This window comes from Caretta caretta, chromosome 22 (genome assembly GCF_965140235.1).
Source record: "Caretta caretta isolate rCarCar2 chromosome 22, rCarCar1.hap1, whole genome shotgun sequence".
In the NCBI taxonomy this organism is placed as follows: domain Eukaryota; kingdom Metazoa; phylum Chordata; order Testudines; family Cheloniidae; genus Caretta; species Caretta caretta.
The window spans coordinates 14,651,808-14,673,702 of NC_134227.1; the positions used below are offsets into that span (position 1 = coordinate 14,651,808).

Consider the following 21,895-nt stretch of genomic DNA (forward strand, 5'->3'; position numbering starts at 1 on the left):
GTACATTGTAAGGAAGGACTCTGTGCACACTGCTTTGATTGTTTACACAGCTCAGATACCCTGGAGAGTGGTGTCTGGTAATTTTCTAACCTGGCACCTCCTCTTCTCAATCTCCCTTGCGGGATCACAATGGCCACAACAAAAGAGAAACATCCAGTGGCTGGGTGCAATCTCCTGCCTTTGTTCCCACTGCTTTTCACTTTCTTCTTCACAGACGTATGGCACAACGGAGGCCCTTGCCCTGTGAGCCACTTCTGTCCAGAAGGGACCAGCTATCCCCTTCCCTGCCCTGCAGGAACTTATAACAACCTCACCAGACAAGCTGCATGTTCGCCTTGTGCAGCTGGCTACTACTGTCCTGAAAACACCACCAGCTACCATACCTACCCCTGCCCACCTGGCTTCTACTGCCCCAAAGGTAAGAAACAAGCCCTGCTCCTCGGACACGGAGTTGGAGTCCTAAACATGCCATTAGCCAGATTGAAATAGTTACATTCTCAATGCAACAGTGGCTTCCAAGAAATGAGCTAGGTGGTCTCAGTACAGTTCTTTGTGAACAAGTATCTGGATCACACAAATCATTAACACAACTTGAATCCCCCTTATCTGCAACCTCAGCAGAGTCCAGAGACTGACTGGGTACCCCATATGCAGGGTGAGCTGAGACACACCAGCAGGGGCAGTGTTCAGTTATAATGTAAGAGCTGAGAGCAGGAATTGTATTTAAGTCCTATGAATACCAGGAAAAGTTTTCTCTCTCTCTCTTCATTTCTAAGCAACAAGGTTTGCCACAGAGTTTCCGTGCCCCCGGGGTTATTATAACCCTGACCCCATGACCCAGAGCCTGGATAGCTGCCTGCCCTGCCCCCCAGGGCACTACTGTGGAAAGGAGAATTTAACAGCCGTGTCAGGAAAGTGTGATGCAGGTGAGTCCATGTCAGTTTGGCTGCACGTTCCGAAGGGTGGAGCGGTCCTATGAGTTTCCCAACTAGCTCCCATGCCCTGCGTGTATGTGTAGATGCAAGCAAGTGTGCCGGCACGTGTGCACATTGCCCTTACCCTGAGATGGCTCTTCTGTCTCTGTACACAGGGGCACTCGCTCTGTAAGTCATGTAGGCTTTAAAGACCTGATCCTCCTCTATGTGAAGGGCTCTTTACAGCACTCCAGCCTCAATGCAAATGAGAATTCAGGCCTTAGAGTTTAGCCCAGCAGGAGCAGCACTGTGTGCATACTGGGCACGGAGAATGGTCTCCTCTTAGTAAGGCCTGAAGATTGTTTGGCTGGTCCTTGCCTAAATGGGCCAGACATGATGCCTTCTAGAGTCTCTCTGTGTAGCCACCTAAAGTGGCTGGATGGTATTGTTCCTTCCCACTCAAGAGACTGAGAGCAGCTCTCTCTGCAGCCTTCCCAGTCTCTGCTAGCCCAGGCAATGAAGGATTGAGTTTGGGGTTATTATAGATTTTATCGTTATATGCCATGGTGGTGTTACATGGTTGCACCATTACACTGTTATATGCATGTTGCATTTATCTTTATACCATGCTGGTGTTATGCTGTTGCACCATCAGCCTGTCACATGCACACCATATTCACTGTTACACCATGGTGGTACACCTTGGCACCATTGGCCTGTTTCGTGCACAGTGGATTCACTATTGTACCAAGGTGGTGTACCATACACCCTTTTATTACCCTTTAATCCCTTTTTTACCAAAGAGTGGTAACTCTTTGGGCTCCGCTGCTGCTGTTTTCTCAGCCACGTTGTTTGTGTGTTCATTGCTCAGGCTGGTTCTGTGTATCGGCTGCATGGACCGCACAGCCCTTCGACCTGGATAATTACACCAATGCCAATTGCCTGTGTCCAGCCACAGCCACCGGAGGGAAGTGCTTGGCTGGGTTCTACTGCCCTGAGGGCAGCCTTGAGCCCATTCCCTGCCCTCCAGGGTTTTACTGCCAGGTGTCAGGTGAGGATACAGCCATGCAAATTGGGGTTGAGCTGTCACGGGGCAGTTTGAAGGAGAGAATTTTGGTGCAGATATTTGTCTTTGTTTCCTGAACTGACACTGTGAGTTCCTGTTAGGGAGCCCGGGGACCTACGGTCTATTCCTGACTCTGCCGTAGGTTCACTGTGTGACCTTGAGTGAGTCACTGAGCCTCCTGGTGGTTATAGCCAGCAACGTTCAAATCTCATAAGGTTTTGTCTGGATAAACACTTGAAAGTGTCCTGAAGCTGAGCCCAGCTGTCCAAACTTCTTGGCTCAAAAAGGTCAGGATGTCCCATCAGACTCATTTCATTCTCTGCTTCCACTGGGGCTGGAGATACTGCTATCACAGTCCTTGGTTCATTTTTTCCCAGCTGCTTTTATTGTTCTTTCCATACCATTTTGGTGTGTTTAACACAAGCTGTTATTAGCTTCATATTTTTCAGGGGCACAAAGCTGCTTATGACTCGTTGAGCCCTGTGGATCAGCCAGAGCTCTTGTGTGAGAATGCGGCTCAGCTATCTCTTCTGATGCTGCCCCCTTGGGAATATTTGAGTCTGCTGCCTTGCAGGCTGTTGATCCACGTGCTCCTGCTGCTTCCACCCCACTGTCGCAGCGTTATGCCTCAGGTTGAGCCCCTTTGTCCTTTCCATCCCCCAGGGCTGTCTGAACCCAGTGGGAAATGTGCAGCTGGGTTTTATTGCACAGGAGGAGCAGCCAGCTCTAAACCAATGGATGGTGCTACTGGGAATATCTGCCCCCTGGGCACCTACTGCAGTGAGTATCTGGAATGCCCTGAGCCAGGAATGCTTGGCCTGCTGATCAGTGATTTTGCAACAAAATATTGAAAGGCAGAGTGGACTGGTGGATAGAGGACAGCCTGGTAATCAGAGACTTGAGTTCTATTCCTGGCTCTTCTGCTGTGTGGCCTTGAGCAAGTCCCTTCCCCTTTCTGACTCAGATTACCCACCTGTAACATGGGGCTTTGTAAAGCACTTCAAGACCTATGGGTGAAAAGTGCTTTATAAGAGATTGACTCTATTATTTCTGTGTCAGTTTGGCCTCCTTCATTCCTTGTTTCCTGAAGGCAGCAGCCTTTAGACTGTTTCATAGTCAGTTTGTTATGTTTTGCTTTTCTTCTCCCAGCTGCAGGGTCAACAATGCCCAGGCTCTGCCCACCTGGTACCTTTTCCAACCTGCTAGGGCAGAGCATGGTTTCTCAGTGCCAGCTTTGTCCTTCTGGATTTTATTGTGAAGGTTCTGGCCTCAGTGCCCCCACTGGAGAGTGCTGGGAAGGTAAGGCACGTGAGAGCAAACTGCAGCATCCAGTAGAGGGCAAGAGTGATTCCAGGGGCACAGATGGGTGAGAGCCCAAAGGAAACAGGGAGCGGCTTTTGGGGAACAGAGCGTAGGCATATGTGAATTGTCCAGGAACTTGGTACAAGCAAGGGTGTTACTCACTAATTTAGTGGTGAAAAGCCAGAGGTGGTTCCCTTTCAGTGATGGAGATATAGACAGGAGGTTCAGAGAAGGGCTTCAGTCCAGACAAATATCCAAGAATTTGGAATCATAGTCAACCCTTTTTCCCAGTATGTGTGACTTTCCCTCTTGTCCCCCATGCGATGCACCTCCCCCCAAGAGATCTCTATTCCTTACCTGGTCACAAGTGTCTTTCTGGGGGAAGGTCCTGTGGTCTCTCACCACCTTCCAGTGTCTGGATTTCTATTTAGGGGGCTACCTGGTAGGCCTGATGGACCTCTAACCTGCTTTCACTGGGTAACCAACTTCTGGTCCTATATGGAAATATCACTAGAAGGGGCCTCTCTATTGGCACTTCAGAAATGAAACCAGAAGTGGTAAAGTTAGCAGCACATTTCTGAAGCCTATACAAAAAATATTTGGGTTCAGCTTTGATTCTGCATATGAGCAAAAACTATGGCTTTATCCAAACTGATTTTTCCCATCCCTATGGGGTGATCCCCACAGATGGCTTGATTCTGCTGCTGCTTCAAGTAAGGATGCTCACAGATAACAGTTCACAGATCAGATTTTTTGTAGTGTACTTTCAAAACTGTAGATACATTGTAACACACTGCTGGGGATATCCAGAGCTGTGAGCCACTGTTACCTGTATGCCTCAGCATGCATGAGCTTTGCTGGAGATTAGGCTGTGTGTCAGCTCCCTGATACAACTGTCTGTCTTCCTCACCACTAAAATCCTCCCAAACCTCACCTAGCAGGTAAAAATCCATGAACTCCAGCCCCCAAGCTCCTCAGAGATACTTCTCTGCAATGCACAGTCCCTACCACTGTGCAGTCACAGAAGATATTAAATTTGCTGCTCTTTTAAAAGTCAGTCTATTACATATTATTAATTTAATAGGAGTAAACACACCCTTCCCTTCAAATACAACACTGAGGTGGTTTATAGCAAAAATAAAACAGGTTTACTAACAAAGGACATATGTTAAGTGTTACCAAGTAACAGGGATACATGTAGAAATGGTTACAAGCAAATAAAAGTGAAAACACACATCTGAAAGACAACAACTTAATCTAGCAAGTTACAGCCTTTGTTCAAGATAGTTTCTCTCACCCACAGTTTCCTTTCCAGTTTTTACCGGCCAGGATCCATCACAAAGATCAAATCACTTGATTCCTTTGTCTCCTAAGGTGAAGGATAAAAATGGAGCCTCCCACTGTTCCTTATATTCCCAAAGGGAATGTGTTTGTTTTACAAGTCATGAAGGCCTCATGGGGATTCAGTCTCCTGTGTCTCTGTGGTGCAAGTGCCATGCCGATTTTCTGTGTCTCAAGTTCAGGAGCAGGATAACCCCCCACCAGATTTGCTTGATGCTTTTTTTTTTTTACTCTAATATGTAAATTGAGGTAAACCCTCACATTCATTTGTCTAGGACAGGCTAGATTATTACTTTTACCTAGCCTAGGCTTTCTGGCCTTAAACGTGTTCTAGTAACATGATATAGAGGGAATTCATAACTTCACATATAACATTAACACACACACTTTACAATATTAATAACCAGTGTGATGTTAGTTTTCAAATGGTACCTCACATGGCAAATTTTGTAGTGTTCAGGGTGTGAATACAGGGATGCCTAGAGTCACAACATGGGGCCATGACCCCATGAGATAGTCCCCTCAGGTAGGAGCGTGAGTTTATGTCGCAGTGCCTCGACAGCAGCACACTCACAGACATGGGAGAGATATCGATTATGTAGATTGTGTAGCTATATTTAGCTGCTAGTGTGTGATATAATCCTGTTCTGGAGCCAAGCTGATATGCTCTACAGAAGGGAGCAGTTTTTGTCATATTCATTGTGGGAGGATCAACACTGCAACACAGCCCAGCAATTTATAGATTATGACATGGGCTTTCGTAGTGCGGGCCACATCTTAATATTGAGATTCATTCATGCTGTCCCCCTCCTGCCCCGTTGCATTTTCTGTGTCATGCACCACCTCTCGACCCCATTCATACTCCACCTCCTCTCCCACTGCCAATCAATGAGCATTCCTGTGGCAAAGGCAACCCTGACTTACATGACACAGTGACATTAGGGAGAGGTGCAGAGTATTTTCACCTTCTTTTAATGGGATGTAGCAGCTGGAAGCAAGGAGGAGGAACCAGCGCCATGTGACCAGCTAGCTCTCTTGGGGAACATCAGTAAGTGCTCTCGTGATGGCCAGTGACCCACGCTCTGCTCACCACTGGCTTCTGACATCTCTTTTATATATGTAGTGGTTGGAAAACTGTCTACCTGTTCCAGCAGTGGCGTAATTGAGATCAATAATAATTAAAGATCAGTAATAGATTTCTTCCTTGAATGGCAAATTGGAAGCTTTTGAACTCCTAAGAGAGCCTGATGGAGTTCTCATGTGTAGATGAGTAGATATTTAGTAGCTAATATCTCCCAGTAACTAAACTGATTTTTCTTCCTCTGCCTTCCCTTCAGGTTATTACTGTGACAGCAGCCAAGGGCCAGTCAGTGATTTCACCCTTTACCCATGCCCGCAGGGCTTTTACTGCCCACCTGGGATACAACAGGGCACTCAATACAGCTGTCCGCCAGGTACCTTTGGTGCCAGGCAGAAGCTGAAAAATATCCAGGAATGTGAGAGATGCCCACCTGGAAAATACTGTGAGCTTCCTGGTCTCTCAGCCCCAACAGGTATGTTGCCATTCATCCTTGGGCAGTCTGAGCATTTTCTGTGTGTCTAGTTGGGGGTGTTGTTGCCTAATGATTAGAACAAAGGACTGGGAGTCAGGCTTCCTGGGTTCTATTTCTTACTCTGGTACTGACTGACTTTGTGAGTTTGATCAAGTTATTCCACTATTGGTGCCTCATTTTTCCCATGTAAAATTTGGGTAAGATCCACTTTGTAAAGTGCCTTGGGATATTTGGCTGAAATGAACAAGTGGCCCATCCTTTTCCTTCCTGATCAGATTATCCTAAAAAGAAGGAAATATTCCTTCCATTAAGTAAAATTGCCAGGCTGAATGGTTGGAGGGAATGGAACTCAGATGCAGATGCTTTAACTTTTAAGATACCTGTTTGACTGTCTCCAGGGCTTGTAGCTGCCCAAGCTCATAGCTGTTTGGTAGCCTAGTTGAAATTAGTTCATAGTTTCAGTCCTAACCCTAATGGGCAGGTGTCTATGTAACAATAAATCCTTTGCTGTTGGGCTCAGCAGAGCAGGTAAGGATGGAACAAACCACTTTGATTGCACTCCCCTTTCATTCCTAGAGATGGCCCTTTGAATCAAGGGTGGGAGGGATAGCTCAGCGATTTGAGCATTGGCCCCCTAAACCCAGGGTTGTGAGTTCAATCCTTGAGGGGGCCATTTAGGGATCTGGGGCAAAAATTGGGGATTGGTCCTACTTTGAGCAGGGGGTTGGACTAGATGACCTCCTGAGGTCCCTTCCAACCCTGGTATTCTATGAATCAGCATAGGGAAAGTTATCACTGCTCCAACTCAGGCTTCCACTTTGTGTCTGTGTCCTGGAACTTATATTTAAATCCTCATTATTTTCATTTAATTTCGTTTATATGTATAAATGTGTATCCTGCCTTCTAGGGGACTGCTCTGAAGGATTCTGGTGCAAGGGAGATGCCCTAGTAAGAGACCCAATGGATGGAGTAACAGGGCTCCCATGTCCTCCTGGGCATTACTGTCTTGCAGGTACATAATTCTTCTAAACATAATTCTTCTAAATTCCTGTGAAGCATGAGCTGGAATTTCCCTGCAGTGTTTCCTGCAGAGAGACACTGGAATTGCAGCTCCCCCAGCACTGTTGCCTACAGTGCCTTCAGCTCAGAGAGTCTGGAACTGCAGTAGCTGCTAGCTCTAACTATCTTAGTATTTATATGGCCCCATTACCATAGTACCTGAATGTCTCATAATCTTTAATGTATTTATCATCACCTGTGAGGTAGGGCAGTGCTATTATCCCAATTCTACAAATGGGGAACTGAGACACAGAGAGGCTAAATCCCAGATTTTTAAAGGTATTTGGGCTCCTAACTCTTCAATCTGACCCTAAGTGACGTGCCTAAGGTCACACAGGGAGCTTTGTGGGAGAGTAGGGACTTGAACTCAGGTCCCAGTCTAGCACCCTAACTGGACCAGCTTCCTCTCACCTTTTCTGTAGCCTGTACTCCTATGCTATCCCATAGCCACTTCATAAACTTCAGTGGGATAAAGCTGTGTTGGGCTCGCTCTGCTCCTGGATCAGGCTTAGCCAATCGAATGTCTATGACCAGTTCACTCTGACTTCAATGCCCCTCTGTGTGGTCTGCTGCCTTCTCCCCATGTTGATACTGAGCAGACTCTGAAGCACTTTATCTAATCAGGAACACTCACTCCATCTCTATGCCCACATGGCACCTGGTCCAGCAACGAAGGGAATAAGAATCTGCTGGGATGCCAGCCTTGTCCTGGAGGACATTACTGCAATAGCACTGGACTGGTAGCACCATCAGGACACTGCAGCCCAGGGTAAGTACAGTACGGTACACATTTCTCTTCTGTCACTATAATGAGAGATAGGTCTGACATGAATAACCCACAACTATTCACTTGAAGGGACCACACTCTCTTGGACCCTGAATAAGAACAGCTATCTGCAGTCAGTGTGCCTTTGTTGTCAACACAGGGCTTGGGATCTGCAGAAATTCTCCTTCACTAGGTATAAAGAGGATCCAGTATTCCTCACGCTCACTGCTCAGTCAGTTATCCACCTGTGTCCTTAGGGGGATTGTTTCTTTGACTCGAGGTTGTTTGTGTTTGATGGCTCTTGTTTCTGCTCTTGCTACTCCAGGTTTTATTGCATTGCGGGGGCCAGAACACCGACACCCACTGATGGCCTCTCAGGAGCTCCATGCCCTGTGGGACACTCCTGTCCCCTGGGAAGCAAGAGTCCCATCCCCTGCTCCCCTGGCACTTACATGCCACAGACACATGGAGAAGAGTGCTACACCTGCCCAGAGGGTAAATACTGTGTCCCTCTTCAGAAGCCACAATTGTGCCCTAAAGGTGAGTCGTGTGTTCACTAAATGCCTAGTTTGTTTCGTGCTTTCCAAAGACTTTCTTTAAGCCCCTGTGTGCCGGAGAGATCTTGGGCCATGGAAAATCAACCAGGGTATGAGTCCTGTCTCTGTTCCTTCAGCTTCATGCTCAGTCCAACAATTTCAGCCCAAGTGACCCGAGTGAATCTATAAAAACATGTGGATCCCATTGCTGGAATCTCAGTTACTGATTTGTCATCTTTAGGTCTCTCTCCCACCCAGAAATATGATGGTGCTCTCCTTTCAGGCTTCTTCTGTCCCAAAGGAACAGGTCTTGACTGGCAGCCTTGCCCACCAGGGACCTACAGCCCTGAGCGAGGGCTGGAGAACAGCACTGGATGCAGGACTTGTGATGGAGGGAAGTTCTGTCTGTACCATAATGCAACAGACGTGACTGGAGAGTGCTGGGAAGGCTACTACTGTGCACAGGGATCAGACAGGCCCAACCCAGAGGCCAGGCTCCAAGGTGCTGTCTTTTTCCTTTGCTAAAACAATATTGGTTTTTGTATGTGTTCAGTCTAGTGGCCCTGTGGTGATGCCCACTTCAGAGTCGAGCCCTTGGGCCTAGTTCTTTTCAGGTTCCTGGTTCAGCCCCTTGTTTAGAATTCCCCTTTCTGGCCCCATTCAAAAGCCCCTTTTGCTGTTTGAACCCCAGATGTGTGAATTGTGAGTAAATGACTCAGCACCTGATCTAGCCTGTCCTCAGCAGCAGAGAGCAATAGTTAAAGGTCAGGACTCCTGGGTTCCAAGTCCTATTTCCCAGTCCCAACGACTAGACACTCTAAACCTGATTTAGGAATAGAGCACAGGTATCCTGCCTCTCAGTCCCCTGGTCTCATCATTAGATCACGCTCACTCCCTGAGCTAGCAGCAGAACCCCAAAGTTCAGATTCCTACTCACCTTTTCGAGCTCTGAGGCCACAATGGCTCAGTGACCTTGTACGGTAGCTCAGCTTTGTCCCATGTGGGAGAGAATTAAGGAATTGTGGGGAATCTACGGATGAATTGCTGCTGACTTGAATAGACCATGGCTATTATAGAAGCAATGAATGCCTTTTATATTCATTTCCATCCATAGCCTTTAATCAGCTGAACATCTTTCTCTGTTGTTGATTGCAGGTCAGGCTGGCCCTTGTCCTCCAGGCCACTACTGTCCAAAGGGCACTGCTGTCCCCAAGCGTTGTCCTGTGGGAACCTTCAGCACCAGAATCAAGTTGAGCTCAGAGGTAGGAAAATGCACAGGGTGAACTAGCGACTAGCAATGTTGCTTCTGCACTTAGAGAGCTTAACTCCACCTAGCGCCTCTCTGCCTGAGCAGACATGTGAAGACTGTTTAAATGCTTATAATCACTTGAATCCTTCCTTAGAAGAACACCGCAATATCCCCGAGTTAGAGCCTGTGGCATCTGAGGCTATCAAAGCACTTTACTGAGCCTCTCAGCATCCCTATGAGGTGGGAATGTTACTGCCATTGCATAGATGAGGAACTTAAGCTCAACGAAATGACATGACTTGCCTGAGGTTCCAGTGGCAGAGGCAAGATTCATATAGAATCATAGGACTAGAAGGGACCTCAAGAGGTCATCTAGTCCAGTCCCCTGCGCTCATGGCAGGACTCTGTATCATCTAGAAGATCCCTGACAGGAGTTTGTCTAACCTGCTCTTAAAAAACTCTAATGATCGAGATTCCACAGCCTCCCTGAGCAGTTTATTCCAGGGCTTAACCACCCTGACAGTTAGGAAGTTTTTCCTGATGTCCAACCTAAACCGCCCTTGCTGCAATTTAAGCCCACTGCTTCCTGTCCTATCCTCAGAAGTTAAGGAGAACAATTTTTCTCCCTCCTCCTTGTAACAACCTTTTATGTACTTGAAAACTGCCATCATGTCTCCTCTCAATCTTCTCTTCTCCGGATTACACAAACTCCGTTTTTTTCAATCTTCCCTCATAGGTCATTTTTTCTAGACCTTTAATCATTTTTTTGGCTCTTCTCTGGACTTTCTCTGGTTTGTCCACATGTTTCCTGAAATGTGGTGCCCAGAACTGGACACAATACTCCAGCTGAGGCCTAATCAGCGTGCAGTAGAGTGGAAGAATTACTTCTCGTGTCTTGCTTAACAATACTCCTGCTAATACATTCCAGAATGGTATTTGCTTTTTTTGCAGCAGTGTTACAGTCATATTTAGCTTGTGATCTACTATGACCCCCAGATCCCTTTATGCAGTACTCCTTCCTATCTCTCCAGAAGTGAGAATGTGAATGTTCCCATTGATTTCTCACAGACCCAGTGCTCCCCCTGTCTACCTGGACATTACTGCAACTCCACTGGCCTCCAGGCCCCTACAGGGCAATGCAGAGAAGGGTTCTACTGCACACTGGGGTCCACCATTGCCAGTGTTCCCATCCTGGACAAGACCGGAGGCCCCTGTCCCACAGGTAGATTGTTTGCAGCTCTTGGTTCATATCAAGCTAACTGGTGATTGGTTACTAGCCTGCTGAGTAAGAATTATCCAAGCAAATTCCACAGCAGAGTCTGGGAGTTCAGCAGGTCAAGAAGAGAACTCCTAGCAGGCTGCAAGGAGCTCTGAGAAATCACTACTCTTAGAGTTTCTCAAAGCCTGAGGGTTTGTGCATTGCCTGTTTCAGGATATGGTAAATCCTGGGTAGAATTTGCCCTCTAGTCCTGACCTTGAAAGAGTCTGCTGATTCTGCCTTATTTTTTCTTTTTCAGGATATTTTTGCCCCAGGGGCACATCCATTCCACTGGCTTGTCCAGCAGGGTCATATAACCCTCTACAAAGGCAAGCCAGCTGCCTTCTCTGTGCTAGAGGGTAAGAATGAGAGAGTGCTCATTACTGTGTGCAGTATAAATAAAGGATCATTGCCATAATTATTGTTCCCAGCCACCTTTGAGCAATACAATATGTGGCAGACAAGAATTACTTCCCCTCCCACTGAAGTACACCCATCTCTGAAAAGGAGCATAGCAACTGTTTAACAGCTGCATAGCAACACTACACAAATGATTAGCATTGGAAATTAGGTGAGCTAACTTCCCCTACAGTGGCAGGATTTAGAGCAGAAGGTAATTGAAACTGGCTGCTGGCCAGGAAACCACTAGTACCACCAATGGTTGTGCAAAATAAATAAATAAAATAAATAAATAAAAAGGCCATGGCCCTAGGTGATAAAGGACTTCACTTTCATGTTTCTTCCAATAAACAATGTCTGCTAGCACCATGCTGGGATATTGGTCTATTCCTGTCCCAGGGTGTCACCCATACCACTTCTTGCTGCACCTGGCTTGTCCTTGGAGGACTCCCATCCAACTACTGACCAGGTTTGGCCTTGCTTAGCATCTAGAAGCTGATGAAATCACATCCCTAGTGTCTTATGGCTGAAATTAAGGCTATTATGTTCCTATGCCTTCGGCAATTATGCCATCATAGTCAGTACACTTCGTGCATTCAGCACGAGGAAACACTTAAGAGAAGGTATTTATATACATGAGCAGATCTGATATATTGCCTATCCAGTACAGTGCAGCATGCACACGGACAAGTCATTCACTTCACTGAGTCGTCAGTGTGCATATGGATGGAGTGTTGACCTGAGAGTTTTAACTTCCCTCCTTCTGCTCTTTCCTCTTATGGGTGCAGGTTCTTTTGTCCTAAGAATTCCTCTTCTCTTGCTGGGAGTGAATGTCCAGCTGGTCATTACTGTCCTCCTGGTACAGCTTCAGCGACTCAATACCCATGCCCCAGGGGGACCTACAATCCACAGATTGGCAGCAGTCATGTTTCTCACTGTATCCCTTGTGATCCAGGTAGGATCCTAGTCAACATCACCCTGAATGGCATAAGAACAGTGTGTGCTAGTGAGTTTCAAAATGCTCCAACTTCAGGAGTGGTTTGGGTGGCTCAGGGGACTGATAATGGGTTAGGAAGCTCTTTGCCATTAGATCACTTGTTGAAGTTTGAAACAGAGCCACATTCAGCTGCATGGAGAACTGAGCTGAGTTCTGGGGAAGCCGCCCTCTTAAAAATGACCAACCTAGAAAAGACCCACTGGTCCATTTACTCTGATGTCCTGTCTCTGATAGTGACCAATGCCAAATACTTCAGAGGGAGGACTTACCCTTTTGCCCCATGATGGACCTTTATGTACAATGCTACTATATGGAAGGGGGAACTTCGTCATTAACTTATAATCCATTTACACAGCAGCATATATGTGCCTGGTGCTTTACATGCCTAGAAAAGGACAAAGGGAATTTACAGTTTAGTTAGTCTGCTGATCATCAGACCTCATCTCCTGACTGACTTATGGCCTGAGTCATGAAGGCTGATATCCCTTAAACCTTTTGAACCTCACCTTGATGCAGTTACTTTTCTTATTTGTATAAATATTCCACCCTTTCTTTTAAATACCCTCCTGTTACTGTTTGCTAATACTGATTCCAATGCACTGCTCTTTCAGGTCATTACTGTGCATTAGCAGGACAGTCACGTGTCACAGGACCTTGTTCAGCTGGATATTACTGCAGTGCAGGGATTGCCACCCCAACACCTACCAGCGGCCTGGTGGGGAATATATGCCCAGCAGGAAATTACTGCCCTAAGGGATCTGCTCTTCCGCAGCCGTGCCCTCTTGGTTATTATAGCAATTCTACCAAGAATACTGAGATGGGAGACTGCCTCCTCTGTGACGCAGGTACACTAATGAGAGATGGATCAAGGAGGTTCTAACCAGACTATAGCACTCATGAAGCCCTCTGAGAAACTGATCTTTAAATATTCATGGTAAATACGCCTAATGGCCTGTGATGGGATGTTAGATGGGGTGGAATCTGAGTTACCCAGGAAAGAATTTTCTGTAGTATCTGGCTGGTGAATCTTGCTCATATGCTCAGGGTTTAGCTGATCGCCATATTTGGGGTCGGGAAGGAATTTTCTTCCAGGGCAGATTGGACCCTGGAGGTTTTTTGCCTTCCTCTGTAGCATGGGGCACGGGTCACTTGCTGGAGGATTCTCTGCTCCTTGAAGTCTTTAAACCACGATTTGAGGACTTCAATAGCTCAGACGTAGGTGAGGTTTTTCGCAGGAGTGGGTGGGTGAGATTCTGTGGCCTGCGTTGTGCAGGAGGTCAGACTAGATGATTATAATGGTCCCTTCTGACCTTAATATCTATGAATCATTAGGGCTTGCAATTAGTGACTGCTCTTTCAGGGATACGTAGGTAAAAAGGATCACAGAGAGGATAAAGTCTCCCACTTCCTCACCCCAGGAGAAGGTCTTTCCAGTGTTTTGCAGTGTCAGAGGCTGACTCTCTCTTTCCCCTTCAGAATGGTTTGGGTTGGAGTGTGTTGGTGGTGCAATGCATGCTGTCTCTCTAGGCATGTTAGGTATGTTCTATGTTAAAGCTATTCTGAATGGAAATATCTCCTGTAACGTGTATGTGGGTGTAGCCAGACCTCTTGCTTTTTATGTGGGATTTACTCTTCAGTTTTCACCTGCTGCTGTCCATCGGTCTGTCATCCCAACACCATAGACGTGCTGTTATGCCTCTTCTCTCTTTCAGGATATTTCTGCAATGGAACTGGACTCATATTTCCTGTGGGTGTCTGTGAAGCTGGGTTCTATTGCACCAGAGGAGCTGTTTCTCCTAGACCTTCCATGGTAAGCTGTGTCTGGGTTATAACATTGTGAAACCCAGAATTTCTGGATGTAGAGAACCAAATGTCCATATAGTTCTTCTCTTCCTGCCATAAGTCCCACCACCCATCGCCTGCAGGGGGCATCAGGCATCCATATTTGCAGTTCTTACATGAAACCCTCTCCCCTTGATTTGTCCTTGCCATTGACCGCTTGTTCTGTCAGCCCCACCATCAGTACCATGCCCAAAAGCTATTGTGTGAGGGGAAGAATTCTAACCCAGACAAACTTCTCTGTGGATTTCTGAGACTGTTTGCATAACTTCCTTTCTCTGACATATACGTCTAGTTTGTTAAGGCTGAAGGAATCTAGAGACACCAAACATACCCAACCTCCTCTCTGTTCTAGGTGTAAAACATGTCCATAATAGTTCAGCCCTTTCATATCCATGCTGCCTCACTCCCATTTGTCCTCTTTTGATGAGTGGACAGAGATGGTTGAATAAAATTTTTTACCTTTCATCGCCAAGAATCCCAGAACATTGCAAACTATACACAACACTTATTCACCCAGTGCTGACATATATCCACCTCTGGGGTTGAATTCATGACCCTCTTACCAGCACACAGCAACACTACACAACATGAGAGGAAGTGAAAAAGAATGCCATTTCCAGCTGGCATTACAGAGGTCTGCAGAACTCGAATGTGGACAGGGCACTGGATCTATTGACATGGCTCTTACACAAAATACCTTATGAACTTTAAAGACTGCCTGGCTCAGGATCTTGGTTTCATGCCTCAGTACCTTTCCCCCACCCCAGCAGCACAGCACCAGGCTGACTCTGAGGACAGGCCGGACTACCTACCAGATTACCAGCACCACTTCCTGCAGCAAACCTTGGTGTTCCTTGGCAGCCGCCCAAGCACCTCCCCTGCTCATTTTGTGAGCTACGATGGGATTATAGCAGAAGGGATTGGCCAGAAGTGAATGATGAACAAAGCATTTTCCGTCACGCTGGCTGTCCTCCCCATTAAGATTTGGTGTATTCCTGCTGCAAGATACATTTCTTCTGAGGTTGCAGATAGGCCCAGATCCACACAGATATTTAGTATTGTAACTTCCATTGAAATCAGTGGAAGTTAGGAGACTAAAGACATTTGAGGATCTCTGGGCCACAGTGAGATTAGTGGGAACCTCTTCTGTAACAACAGCACTTTGTCTTCACAGACCACCAGCAGTGGGGGGCCGTGTCCCCCAGGGCACTACTGCACAGTGGGGAGCAGTAGAGCACAGCCATGTCCCGCAGGAAGCTACAGCCCCTTCTGGGGAAAGGTGCAGTGTTTGGAGTGCCCAGAAGGCTTTTACTGTAAGGCTGGTTCCACCAATTACACAGACTGTCCCGCAGGTGAGTGCAGCTGCAGTTACACCATAGGGAATGTGGGGAACAGTGTCTTGGGGGCACTAGCAGCTCTTTGTAAGGCTCAGCACGAAGGTAAAGCGCTATCAGCTTCACTGAATGCTTCCACCTTGGCTGGAGCTCCTGTACAGTACTGAGGAGTCATACCATGGACTGGTTGACGTATCCTGGGATCAGTTCTTTTGCGGAAACTGATGGAGAGGGCACCCCAGTGCCCTTGCTAACAATATGAGATATTGCAAGCATCTCTTAACTGTTAGGAAAACTGTCGTCTCCCTCCTAGGACATTACTGCCCAAGGAATACGGAGTTTGCCACACAGTATCCCTGTCCACAAGGAACCTACAGCCAGGACTTAAACACGAGGGATGCCTCCAAGTGCCAGCTGTGTCCCCCTGGAAAAGTCTGCTCCAAATCAGGCTTGACGAGTCCTGACGGACCATGCATGCCTGGATGGTTTTGTCCACCCGGATCAGCATCAGGCGAGCCAATATCTCTAGTAATCCACACTCCGGCACTGAAGGAAGCAGTGGAACTCAATTATTATTATTATTAGACGTGGTGATATTACAAAAGCGTCAAGAAGTCCCAGCTGAAGAAAAGGGCCCATGAGGTGTCTTTTTGCAGTGCTGGTAAAAGACAGAGTGGAGAGAGGAAAAGACGCTGCTTCATGCAGTCACGTGAAATGAAACGAGACCCCTTGTTTGGGGTGGGGATGTGTGTTTGCAATGGGTCTGTGATCTTGGCAGGAGTAGATCACTTCCCTGGGGAGAGGCTGGGTGGGTGTTTGCATTGTGGGAGGATGTGCATAGGGAGGAATTTCCACCCACCTGGTGCATTTCACATACTGTGGTGATGAAGGTCATGTGCTGTAAGTATCTAGAGAGCAGAAGAGGTTGGGACATGGGAGTGAGGCTCTGTTTGTTGCTGTATGTTCCTTTGCCTCTCTCAAGTTCCGTCCGTTCCATTAGCAGGGTCAGAAGCTTCACCTCCCGGGTCCTTCAGACTGTGCCAAGCAGGAACGTTTTGTCCTGGTGGCTCATCCCTTCCTATTCCCTGTACCCCAGGTAGGAGAGAATATATTATTTTTTGCCAAAGAGACAAAAATGTTGATACAAACCCTTCCCCCACCCTGCCAAACTCCTCTGACTCTCCCAGTTTGGTGCTGTCACCACTAGACTGCTGCTGTCTCCTATTGGCTGTTGTTATGTATGTATGCTATGACATTATTGCAGCTCAAGTGCTTTGGGAATCTAGTGGGACAAGCACAGAGACAAGGAGCCTGTAAGAGAGTCTCCCTTCTGTTCCCTGTTCTAGGCTCGTACTGTGCATCTGCAGAGCTGGCTGCACCATCTGGTCCCTGTGACGCTGGCTTTTACTGCACTGGGGGGTCCACGCTTCCCAACCCAACAGACGGGGCAGTGGGAAATATTTGTCCTCCAGGCTATGTGTGTCCCCAAGGAAGTTCTTCTCCATCTCCATGTCCCCCAGGTAGATCAGACAGTGGCTGCTGGGTGCCCTTCTTTCCTTTGCCTGATGCCTTGTGGGACACCTGAGTTCCTGACATTGTTTTAAAGCTTCTTGCTGTGTGGCACTGAAGCATGCCGCAGCAGTGCCTAAGGGGTGGCCTCTGTCAGCATGGGATCTTAGCTTTTACTCTGAGGCTGTTAAATGAGGAGCATCCAGCCCTAAATGTGCACCCAATAACAGCTGTGCTCCAGGAGGTGGAGAGATGGCTTTGCCAAGCCACTCTGGGGAAATGTGGCAAAGCAACAGGGAGCTGAAAACATTTAAAATCCTCCGTTTCAGTTCCTTTCCCTACAAACAATGGGAACTGGTCTTTCACACCTTCCTTAGCAAAGCATAAGGATTATGGCAAGAGGAAGGCGAGAGAGAGACACTTTTTGGATTGCTTAGTTTTCTGGTATTGGCATGTAGATATTGTAAACCAGAGCTGCCAGTCCTTAGGTAGCACCAGAATGGATATGAACAACCCAGCAACTAGCGCTCAAATGCCACCTCCGATACCATCCCATCATAGGGAAGACTGGGACTGCACTACCTGTGCGGCCCACCACAGCCAATGCTCATACACTATTCCCTTCAGCATCTCCTGGCCAGAGAGGCTGGAACTAGACTTGCTGAGAACTCTCCCTCCAGCCTTTCAGCACTCCTTCCCCTCCCCTCCCCCCCCCCACAACTCCCAAATCCCCCCCTCCACCCCCCTACCCCCCCCCCCCCGGGATATCCAGGCACATTCAGGATGCTGGGAGAATGTTAGTGTGTATTTTTTTTTTCTTTTCAAGGCTCTTTTTTGGCCCATCATGGTGGCCAATCAGCACAAGATTGCCAGCCCTGTTTAGCAGGGTGGTTCTGTTCCCACCGAGGTCAAAGTACACCAGAGGGGCTGTGTAAGGAAGGCTGGTTTTGCCCAGAGGGGTCTGTATCAGGCCTTAATCCAGGTAGGAAAGTTCTTGGATGACTCTTCTCACAGGGAAATGAGTGAAAGTATCAATAACGGAAATGTTCCAAAATTGCTAGTTACTGTGAGGTATGTCCCTTTAAGTACTGTACCCAGTTTAGCCAAACGGGGGAGCTGTGAGCAGTTCTGATAAAGCCACCTAAGCACTATCACCAGACTCTCAGTTGCTGAGCTGAGCTGGGAGTGAATCTGTATGGTTGTCCAGTTTGTTCATTGTTATTTCTATTGTGGTAGCCCTTTGCAGCCCCAGTTGCGGACCAGGACCCCTTTGTGCTACGTGCTGGACAAACACAGAACAAAGACAAAGTCCTGACCCCTCAAAGAGCTTACCCTACCTGTGGCTATAATTATGCAAAGATTATCCCTTTGTGTCCATGGACTGGAACAAATGAAAGAGGAAATCCCTGAAGAACCTATCTAAGTTTTTCATAAGGCCCATTGTGGGTCAGGACTTGGCTTCGGGAGCTTTAGGGTATACTCTATCCCCAGTGAAGTCAGAGGAAGAATTTCAATGGCCGTTGAAGCTGTTCCTTAGTGAGCCCCTTGTAGGCCTCCAGCCTGGTTGGATGTGTCTGATAAAGCTGTTAACATACCCATTTCTCTTCAGTTCTTTATGAAACGTTCACCATATTAAATCTGCGAGTTCTTTCCCTTTGACACTGTCCCTTACTACGGCTGGCCATTACAGCCCTATGCAGCAGCACACAGGAGTTATGCACAGTCTCAGCATTAATCCAATCCATTCTCTTATTCCTAGATTATATATGTCCTGTTGGTCACTATTGCCCCACAGGCAGTCCAGAGCCCAAAACCTGTCCTTCTGGGAAATACCAGGACCAGACTGGTCAAAGCCGGTGCAAGACATGCCCAGCAGGAAAGTAAGTGGAATGCATTTAGCCTGCTCCAGTATCCTGGTTCTTCTACTGGGAATTAACATATGAATTCCCCTCTTGATGATTTGCCTTGGGCTATTCTGTTATATCCTTTGATATACATGGCTGGTCTCCTTGATCGTGTCCTTGTATCTCCTTCCTTCTCATTATATCAATTTCTGTATTATAAGCCCTTCATCACAGAGTTGTCATCCTGTAGACTTGTCTCCAGGGAGGTGCAAAATGGTCCCAAAGATAACAGCTTCCCACAGAAAGGCTTCATCTGAGTCCTCATTTGTTTCCTGAAGGGCATTCCACATTGCCTTGTCTTGCAGTCACAGGCTACGGCTGTTGCATGGAGAATGACCCTTCTTTATCCTGGCAGAATTGTGGGCTGTGACAGGTTAATTCCATTTAATTGGCCTTTTATTGGTAGGTTCTGTGACCCAGAAGTCCAAATCCAAGATCACAAGGAGACCTTTTCACATGGAGCGATCAAGCCAGCAGATTGCCCGGCTGGGTACTACTGCCTCTCAGGAACTAAAGCTGCCAAGCAGTACCCATGCCCTGAGGGCACCTTCAGTAACCAGACTGGGCTGAGCAGTTCCAAGGACTGCAGGGCTTGCCCTGGGGGGAAATTCTGTGCAGATGCAGGTAAGGAGCAGACAGGTGGAGATTATCTTCCCTGTTCAGGCTGGGAAAATCCTGCATTTTTTCTTGGAGGGTCCAACTGAACTTGGCATGAAGACAGTAGGTCTTGATTTCATGCATGAGAGAGAAACCCCAACAGGGAATATGGCCTTAGAAACTAACCCCTGATTAGCTTGTTTGAACTGGGATACCTGTTTTCCCATTGAATATACTTATCCTTCTTTAGTCCCTCTCCTGCACTGTTGTGTGGTGATACTATGTCCTGGTAAACAGCTGTTGTGCTTCACCCCAGAAGTGGCCACATTTCAGCAGTGGGTGAAGCCATACCTGCACAGTCTTTTGCGGGATTTTTGGAGATGAAAAGTGGTCTAGATATAGAAGATTCCAATGTCATTCTAAACCTTCATCTCCGCTAGATAAATAGAGATGGGCAAAGACAAAGATGGTTTTGGTTTGGCCAGACCCAGTTGGTGAAGGATTACAAATCCTGAACCAGAGTTGGTTTGGGTCTGGGATTAATTTATCCTGTATTCTTTCTCCTTGGTCAGGTGGATGTCAGGTTCTTCATTAGCCCCATCTCTAAATGCCTCTGTGGATAAATCACAGTGTGGTGCAGGAGCAGGAGAGCACTGTATGGGGCATTAGACATTAAATTAATCTAGATGCCATGGCTTTGCCAGTTTTTGCAGCCCTAAACCTGTGAACTACATAACGCCTCTGTTTTTTGTTTTTGTCCTCCTCCTCACCAGGCCTCTTGATCCCGAGTGGTCCTTGTTTGCCCAGGTATTACTGCATTTTGAAAGCACGTGTACCTAATCCTGTTAACGATGAAACTGGAGACTTGTGCCCAGCAGGACACTTCTGCCCACTGGGTAGCAGCAGCCCAGTGCCTTGTCCCACTGGCACCTTTCTACCCCAGTCTGGGATGGCATCCCACAATGCTTGTCTGCCCTGCCCTGGGGGGAAGTTCTGCCAAGGAGAAGGGTTGGCCAGCGTTTCAGGTGAGTAGTATACATCATGGATCTGTATGTGTATGTATGAGATTCATGCCGTTGTTTTTATTCCACAGCATCACCAATCGGTAGCTAACCTAGGGTTGGATCTGGCCCATTACGATTTGTAGGACACCAGCATGCTGGGAAGGGTCATGTTCTGAATCCTGTTCCAGCTTGGATTGAATTGGAACTAAAGTTGGAAGATCCCCAGCCAGACTAAAAGCTGGAAGAGACAGAAATCTCACAAATCCTTGTGAATTTAAGAGCTGGATTTCGAGACCAAAACCCTCTAGACAAGACCAGCTAAGCCACCAACGCACTGACAGTTCTGAGATTCATGTTTCTTAGTCTTTTTCCTGAAATTCTCTGCTTTGCAGGAACCTGTTATGCTGGGTATTACTGTGATATGGAATCCACACGGCCAGACCAGAAACACTGTCCACCTGGATCCTACTGCCCCAAGGGCACTGAGTCCCCAATCCCATGTGGTGCTGGAAGCCTCAACCCACACAGTGGGAAATGGCACTTAACAGACTGTCAGCCCTGCCCAGCTGGATATTTCTGCAGTGGTATGAGTCTTCATCAGTGTTGTTTGATGTTTGGGGAGGAGGAGGTGGAGTAGCAGACAAGTGGGAGTAGATGCTCTTCCCAGCCTGCAGAATTGTCTTGACAGACATTCCAGGATCTAACCTGTTATAACTGCAGATAATCACATTAGATCAATAGCCCAATTCCTTTGGCCAGTGCGGGGTGGTTTCCTATAGGGTATTTGTCCGGCCTAGTTTTACATGTCTCAAGTGATGTGTCTTCCAACACTTCCCTTGGGTGCCTCTTCCAGGCTCAGACATTTCACCATTCAGAAGGGTTTCTTGGTATGACAATGGTTTCCTTGGTTCAGCTTCATCCAGTTTCTCTTTACTACCACTTTGGGCCTGTCACACTTCCTCGGCCCCCTTGGGGTTTAAACCCTTAAAAAGCGGCTGACACTTGTTACCACGTTGCTCACATACTCAGTGCCAGAGTCATGAATGAAATATCTGGTGTGGCTCAGGAGAGTGAGGTAGCATAGGACTTCCTCAATATCATAAATAAAGATCCAACAGAAAGACAAAGGCACTGTATGATCTCAGTGCCAGAGATGTCTCCCTCATAATCCAGGGACAAGAAATAGCCTGGCAGGCAGGTATTTGACACTGGTTAGCAGCCATGAGCTACTGTAAGTGAAGGATCATATTACTGCTCTGAGATAG

At 47.2% G+C, this 21,895-nt stretch overlaps 2 protein-coding genes and 2 long non-coding RNA genes across 4 annotated transcripts in view; all 4 read left to right on the forward strand.

Annotated features, from left to right (window-relative positions):
* The first annotated feature begins 226 nt into the window (after positions 1 to 226).
* LOC142068398 (uncharacterized) lies at positions 227 to 7,196 on the forward strand. Its single transcript, XM_075122160.1, has 7 exons — positions 227 to 418; positions 777 to 926; positions 1,786 to 1,965; positions 2,644 to 2,760; positions 3,130 to 3,279; positions 5,961 to 6,176; positions 7,084 to 7,196. The coding sequence occupies exons 2-7, from the start codon at positions 833 to 835 to the stop codon at positions 7,194 to 7,196; spliced, it is 870 nt and encodes a 289-aa protein (XP_074978261.1). The 5' UTR covers positions 227 to 418; positions 777 to 832.
* Positions 7,197 to 8,828: 1,632 nt separating this feature from the next.
* LOC142069786 (uncharacterized) lies at positions 8,829 to 11,003 on the forward strand. Its single transcript, XR_012665749.1, has 3 exons — positions 8,829 to 9,039; positions 9,693 to 9,799; positions 10,855 to 11,003. It is a non-coding gene; the product is annotated as an uncharacterized LOC142069786 (long non-coding RNA).
* Positions 11,004 to 11,323: 320 nt separating this feature from the next.
* Positions 11,324 to 16,121, forward strand: LOC125625465 (uncharacterized). The gene is made up of 6 exons (XR_007353561.2): positions 11,324 to 11,403; positions 12,232 to 12,398; positions 13,052 to 13,285; positions 14,153 to 14,250; positions 15,457 to 15,634; positions 15,930 to 16,121. It is a non-coding gene; the product is annotated as an uncharacterized LOC125625465 (long non-coding RNA).
* Positions 16,122 to 16,546: 425 nt separating this feature from the next.
* Positions 16,547 to 21,895, forward strand: part of LOC125625464 (uncharacterized) — a 49,836-nt gene continuing 44,487 nt past the window's right edge. Inside the window, exons 1-7 of the mRNA XM_075122202.1 lie at positions 16,547 to 16,712; positions 16,963 to 17,136; positions 17,952 to 18,107; positions 18,885 to 19,005; positions 19,436 to 19,653; positions 20,400 to 20,651; positions 21,023 to 21,214. Coding sequence (XP_074978303.1) covers positions 16,577 to 16,712; positions 16,963 to 17,136; positions 17,952 to 18,107; positions 18,885 to 19,005; positions 19,436 to 19,653; positions 20,400 to 20,651; positions 21,023 to 21,214 — 1,249 coding nt within the window. The 5' untranslated portion in view covers positions 16,547 to 16,576. The remainder of the gene's footprint in view (positions 16,713 to 16,962; positions 17,137 to 17,951; positions 18,108 to 18,884; positions 19,006 to 19,435; positions 19,654 to 20,399; positions 20,652 to 21,022; positions 21,215 to 21,895) is intronic.